We start from the raw sequence: 7330 nt of genomic DNA on the forward strand, positions 1-7330 counted from the left end.
TCAGGCAGACAGTCACGACCCCACGGATAATAGATTCCCGGTAGAGCGGACGGCGCGCGTCGGGCATTCTGCGTTCGCTCCGTGACCCTTGGAAGGACTGCGGGTCCGACGAGACCAGGGTTCGTTATAATCTGGTCCAGTGGCAATGTCTGATCCAGCCTTGGATTATTTGGTAGTGCAGCGAGAATGCATATCGACACCGTCCAACTCAGTTGGCTATCCAGGCTTGGCGTGCATCGTATGTGGACATGAAAGTCAGGTTGCTGACAATAGCTCACCGACTGCAAAATACACCATGGGTTATTCAATGTCCACTAACTAATGCCAGCAGACAGAACACCCAGTTAAACATCCATGGGAGGGACAGTACATGCTGAAAAACACCAGGTTGATAGTTTACAGCTGCGTTGAGATTCAAAGGCCAGTGTGCACAGCTCTAGGATCTCCTGCTAGCCCGAGGCGTATCCCTGAAAAAAAAAATGGCTTATAACCTGGAATTCTGAATAAGATTTTTGGATGGGTCTATAGAGTAGGGTTGACCACGTTGCCTGCCTCCTCATAGGATCCTTTCCAATCCACAATCTCTTTGCAAAACCCTTGAAATAACAGCAGAAAATCGGACATCATTTGAAGGTTACATTGTGTGTGCTGGACATACAGATAAACTCTCCTATAGGAGTCAATTTACAATTGGTCGACATATACACAGTACCTTTCAGAGACACACCTGTGTCCACCTTACGTGTCATATGCTGGTGCAAGAAAGAGTCGGCTCAAGTTTCCTGGCTCACCATGGATAAATGATCGGACATGGACTCGAGGAACATCCATTTTTCGTTACCGGAAGCACCCGACACGGGCAGTAAGGTGTATGGGATATCCGGGGTGAGCAGTGGGGTGGGATGTTGAAGCGAGGGGATGATTGAAGACGAAATTTCGACCAAAGCTGTTATACAATCTGCATCGGATAAGCCTATATGAGAGTATGGTGTGCATGCGTATATATATGTAGAAAGGAGTACTCGAGCATTGAGAAACCCCATTCTGCCTATGGCTGTGCAAAATTATGGGTCTACTTTTAAGATGATGACCATCTTTTTTTTTTTAACCCTCATACCTTTTGAAAAACTTGTTCAATTCAAAGCTGCATGCAATGGGAGGGTTCCCACCACCCGCCCAGATATACACTCCGACCACACACCCCATATGACTATAATACAGTATTATAGACTTGCAAGGCCTCAGATTCTCCCGCCCTCTTCACAGCTTGCCGACCACCCATAGCGGACCAGAGCGGAGACCCGCTGCCCCAAGGGAGGCTCACAAACGACACATGGCCTCTCGCCTCGTCTTGGACTCGCTTCTACAGCGGAACACATGACATATGCTCTAATCTAAAGTCCCAACGAAAACACATCGGCAGCCATGGGGTAAACCAATTGTCGATGTCCATATTTACTGCAATAAAATACTTTAGTGTACAAAGTTACAAAAATACAGCAGAATGAATGAAGCAAGTGCAGAAACTCGATGATGTAAAGCGACTGTACACGAGTCTTTGATGCAGTTTCTCAGCAGCATGGGTTTGTGTTAAAGATCAAGGTGCATGCGTTTCCTGCGAAGCGGCATCCAAGCCTTTATCGAATCACCCGTTTGGCTGAGTAGATATTCTAAAGCTCCAAAGGGGCCAAATGATAACACATCTTTCCGAAACAGCCGCAGCCATCTGGCTCTTCACCTGCGCTCAGCAGGCAGTGGCTGAGCCCACACACAGGGTGAGACCATGAATGGACGATGAGACCTTCACGAAACTTGCAGATCCACTAAGGCTTGTCCAATGTCAATCTTTCAACAAAGTTCTGAAACCACCACGTCCATTGGACTTACCCCTAAATCCTTCGCCCCTATCCAGTGAACTGAATATGAATCATATGCAATAAATATACGAATGTACACATATGAATTATATACGATTCACGATTTTATAGGAGGGCCTGCCCTCTTTCTCCTTCCCACCCCTACCCCACTTCCCTTTCCCTTGACATTGATGCCAATGGCACGCGATGCAAGGAGAACGGTACGAGTTTCCAAGGCTAGTCAGGGTAACCAGCAAGTGCGAGTGAGCATGTAAGAGCACATGGTTCATTGGGCCCGAGCGAAGGCGGTACAGCCAGGAACGCACCTACTGGTCCACAGTGCATGAAGTCAGGGCAGTGCGGGGCCTGTGTGAACGGTGCTTCAAAATGGAGTGATGCACCACCACCACATGAGCCACGACCTTGGGAGGTGGCGATCGCCGTGGCTCCAAGCACCGCGGCGTGCTGGCTTCGTGCCCGGGAGCATCCGGCGCACACACACAGGGACGCCGTCCCGGGGAAGGGGGCCACCGGCCCAGTTGGTGGCAAAAACAGTGCCTCAGTCGCTGCTCCATAACCTGCATGCAAAACATTGAAGGGGCATGGAAAAGGAAGTGAGGTTTGGAGGTCGGGCAGGGGAGAGGGATAACATAGATCTGATTCACTCAATATCACCTGATTTATAGGCACTAAAATTGGCAGTGGCTTTGGCATGCCCAAAATGGCATCGCCTTCCCAAGTGAGGACCTGGTGTACCCTCAGCCCAGAATGTTCACTGCATAACATGTGTTGCTGCATCATGGCCGATTGAACAGGATATTTTAACAGATTTATCGAGTAAGCAAACGTGAAAAATGGCCGCCATTTTGAATCGAAACGAGGGATGAGGGACGTTGAGAAGTTAAAGAGACAGTAAGTATTAAAAGCTGGCACAAGCAAGCAACACAGACCTGTGGATGCTTTTAAAGATGTGATCAAACAATTATATTTTCGTTATTGCAACAAATTGACTGTTCGGTATAATGTTGATAATATGAGTGTACACGCTTAGAGGTTGTTTTCGTTCATGCATGCACAGATTGCTATGGAAACGGCGATCGTTTGGTATTTTTTTATATACTTGTACAGTACATGGAGAGCATGTACAGGAACAAACTAGATCATCTTAACGTCACTGCCACACTGCTCGTCATTTTCCTTTTTTCAATTAACTATACTCCTACTTCTTCAACTCCACTTAATTCCACATTCTTGTAGAGTCTGCCATGGAACGTAGTTTGGCCCCAAACAGCCGCTGACTTTGACGGAAGTGATGTGGGCACTCTCATGGGTACCAGCGACGATGTGACATCGCTTTTCTCTCCACAGTCAGTGGGAGAGTTAAATCACACAACTCCCCAAACTCGACTTCCATGGCTTGCCAAACCTATGGGGGTGTATTGGTGCTCTATCCTCTAAATGCTGAGAATCATGCGAGGACGCAGCACGGACCATTTTAAAGTCTTTGGTATGAATCGGCCGGGGTCAAAATGGAACCGCTGACCTCCCAGACTCAGATATCTGGTAATATTAATGAGAAACTCATTGAATGCGATCATGTGGTATTATATTTTGTACAAACTGGTGATCAGAATGTAAGTTGGCATTTTTTTTTATATATTTTTTTGTATACAAGATCGAGGCTCGTGAAAGAGCGAACATTAATAACACAGAAAGACAAACCGACACATAAAACAAATAACATCGGGAGCGGTAGACAAGATGGGGAGAGAGAGGGAAGGACACAAACACAACATTTGAGAGCAGGGACCGAGAGACATGGAGACATCGAGAGATCTGTGGGAGGGAGAGGGCTTTGGGGGGGAGGCATGGGAAAGGGGGGTGTGAGAGGTATAAAACATATGGACACTGCCAGGACTTCCAGGAAAGAAGTTGGAATTTCAAACAAGGTGGATCTGGGGGGAATTAGTGGGGGTAGAAAAGATCAAGGTTTTGGATGGGGGAAGATAAGAGATGGTGGTGAACAGCTGTTTTAAAGACCTGGAGGGAGGAGTGGGATTGAAGGGAGTGTGGGAGTTTGTTCCAGAGGCGGGAGAAAAGAGGAATGAAAGAGTGAAGGTGAGCAGAGAGCCGAGATTTCGGCAGTTTAACCATCAGAGGGTTGCTGGCAGATCTTGTGCGATCTGTAGGAATATTTGGGGGACAGCGCACAGAGAGAGCTGGGGGAGCAAGGCCGGAGAGGAGTCGGTAGAAGACAGAAAGACCACCTACCTGCCTGCGGTGAGTGAGTGAAAGGCCCTCAGAGATAGCTTCATCGCGGGAGATTCCAATGATTCTGAAAGCTTTGGTTTCAACAGCGTGAAGCCGAGCTAGGTGTGAGGCAGGAGCACCAGCCCATAGGGGAGAACAGTATTCCATTGAGCTGTGGATGAAAGCCTTGTATGTGGTGAGGAGCTCAGGTGTGCCTAGGAAGGACTTCGCACGACGGAGGATGCCCAGTCAGTGACTGGCTTTGGAGGCCAGCTTGGACATGTGGTTTTCCCAAGAAAGATCATGGCAGATAGTGAGACCCAAAAGCTTGAGCGACAGAACTTCTTGGAGAGGATTGTTGAGAAAGTAGATGGGAGGGTTGTCCAGTCGATCTTTTCGGAGAGACATAGTAAGAGTGTGGGATTTGTCAGGCATGAGATTTGGCATGAGCACGGTATTGGAGTTATCTATCCCTTTGCTGATGACTCCACTCTCTGCCGCTCCATTCCTCTTCCCTCAGATCGGCAGTCTGCAGCCTCCTCACTCTCTGAAGACCTGGACAAAATCACAGACTGGTCAAACAAGTGGAACATGTCTTTCAATCCTGACAAATCTCACTCTCTTACTATGTCTCTCCGAAAAGATCGACTGGACAACCCTCCCATCTACTTTCTCAACAATCCTCTCCAAGAAGTTCTGTCACTCAAGCTTTTGGGTCTCACTATCTGCCATGATCTTTCTTGGGAAAACCACATTTCCAAGCTGGCCTCCAAAGCCAGTCGCCGACTGGGCATCCTCCGTCGTGCGAAGTCCTTCCTCGGCACACCTGAGCTCCTCACCACATACACGGCTTTCATCCGCAGCTCAATGGAATACTGTTCTCCCCTATGGGCTGGTGCTCCTGCCTCACACCTGGCTCGGCTTCACGCTGTTGAATCCAAAGCTTTCAAAATCATTGGAATCTCCCGCGATGAAGCTATCTCTGAGGGCCTTTCACTCACTCACCGCAGGCAGGTAGGTGGCCTTTCTGTCTTCTACCGACTCCTCTCCGGCCTTGCTCCCCCAGCTCTCTCTGTGCTCTGTCCCCCAAATATTCCTACAGGTCGCACAAGATCTGCCAGCAACCCTCTGATGGTTAAACTGCCGAAATCTCGGCTCTCTGCTCACCTTCACTCTTTCATTCCTCTTTTCTCCCGCCTGTGGAACAAACTCCCACACTCCCTTCAATCCCTCTGTTTGTTTGTCTTTCTGTGTGATTAATGTTCGCTCTTTCACGAGCCTCGATCTTGTATACAAAAAAAAAAAAAAAAAAAAAAAAAAAAAATCTGATTGAAACATTAAAAGATTCAGGAAATGAAGTGTCGGAAGGTGTATTGGTTAGAGTGTCCGCTCGAGTCTGGGAGATCGGTGGTTCAACCCACAGCCGAGTCATACCAAAGACTTTTTTTAAGGTATGTGCTGCTTCGTTGCTTGATGTTCAGCATTAAAAGGACAGAACACAGACAATACTCATAGGTTGACATCCATGGGGAGGAGGAAACCGAGGGAAACGCCTCTCTGAGTGTGGTGAGAAAAGCAGCGCAATTGTTGTGACATCGCTAATACCCAGAGCACCCCGGAAGGTGACGGCACTCCCCCCAAGCTCAGTGGCTGTGTTTGTCTTGTCTTACAGTTCTGTGCCATGTCTCATGCATTCATATGTATGTGAGTCCATGTGTGAGGTGTGTATCGCAGCTGCAATACCAGCCTCGTATCACATAAAAAAGAAAGAATAACAAGTACAGATACATTCAAAGTACACTGCCCCCATGCCAAAAAAATTAATATCCTCCAGCGCAGCATTGCCGGGGCGCCCGGCAATACCGCCATGCAGCGCATAGAGACTGTATTGGGAGGAAGAGGTGTACAATAATTGATTGATTAATTGCATAGTTAAAATCAATAAATAATAATCATAAAATATTTTCTTAATCAATTGGCCAATAGCATACCTAAATGACCAGTGCTTCATTCGAAGCTATAATTTTTTAAAAATAAATTAAATAGGCCATTAATCGAAAAAGTTAAATAATTTATTGATTAATTAATAAATTAATTAATCGATTAGTTGATTAATCAATACCTGTACATAAAAAATACCCGTTACAGCCAAATCACTTTGTCATTGTCGTGTCCAAATATCAGCTTCCTAACTCAAAAGGTGCCTGAGATAATGCCCAGAAGAGAAAGGAAATATTTAAGTACTTAATTAATCGCTAATAATAAAGTAATGAAAAAAAAAATAGTGGTTTTCCCCAAGCACCTGCTCACTATTGTGCCGGAATTTCAGCTTCCTAGCTCAATGGATGGCTGAGATATCTCCCGGACAAACAAAGAAAACAAATAAAAAGAAAGAAACCGGAGTGAAAACCGAGTAATCCCTTTCAGCGTGCGTCATCGCTGAGCCACCTTCGGTGCCCGGCGTTGACGTCATGCAGTGCTTGGGGATGGAAAAGAAAAGGAGCGGTGTCCAAAAAAAGGTGTTCTTAAATTCGTTCCTGGATGTGTTTAACTTTTGCTGTTGTTATTTCTCCATTCTCAGCACAGAACTTGTGGCTGCAGCTCTGCGGACACGGAGACTTTGAAATAACTCCTTAGAAAGTAAATAAAGGAGCTCAGATGACAAATGGGTCGCGGGGCTCTAATTAAATAAATAGCGCGGGTCACAGAGCGCCGGCTCGGATCCTGCAGAGTCAGCGACTCGTGGCTCCCTGGCCGGACTGAGGCGTAGACAAGCTCGGACTCTTTCCGCCCGCCCCCCCCTTAGTCCTGGCCACATGGCAAGAGTTCGACACATCATTACTTACACTCCTGGATAGTCCTCCGCCCACACCAGCTCACAAATCCATGAGCAACTCCTCACGATCACTACACATTGCTATCGACATCATCACGTGACGCATTATGGGGTTTCACACCATTGTGACGTTTAGTTTTTTTAATTTTTATATTTTTTAACAATAAATTTACAAATAAATTTGTAAAATTTTCAAGCTTTTACAAATAAATCACACGCAGGTATTGAGAGCCGGAACTGTGTCTCCATATTGACCGTGTTAACCCATGCCATGAAAAAAAAATACATTTTCAGACACACCATCCCATATAACCCTATACATTATCATACACACCACTTGATATAACCCTATAGATTATCATACACACCATCCCATATAACCCTATAC

General features: G+C 46.4%; 1 protein-coding gene across 3 annotated transcripts in view; it reads right to left on the reverse strand.

The window, feature by feature from the left end:
- Window positions 1-1431: 1431 nt before the first annotated feature.
- Window positions 1432-7330, reverse strand: part of LOC137439382 (T-box transcription factor TBX18-like) — a 26750-nt gene continuing 20851 nt past the window's right edge. For 2 of the 3 annotated variants that reach the window (XM_068135091.2, XM_068135093.2), the window contains exon 8: window positions 2030-2434. In XM_068135091.2, coding sequence (XP_067991192.2) covers window positions 2094-2434 — 341 coding nt within the window. In that variant the 3' untranslated portion in view covers window positions 2030-2093. Of the gene's footprint in view, window positions 1759-2029; window positions 2435-7330 lie in introns of those variants that run through there. The other variant, XM_078768463.1, reaches the window with a different exon arrangement.

This window comes from Myxine glutinosa, chromosome 14 (assembly GCF_964187855.1).
Source record: "Myxine glutinosa chromosome 14, kmMyxGlut1.1, whole genome shotgun sequence".
NCBI classification, from domain to species: Eukaryota; Metazoa; Chordata; class Myxini; order Myxiniformes; family Myxinidae; genus Myxine; species Myxine glutinosa.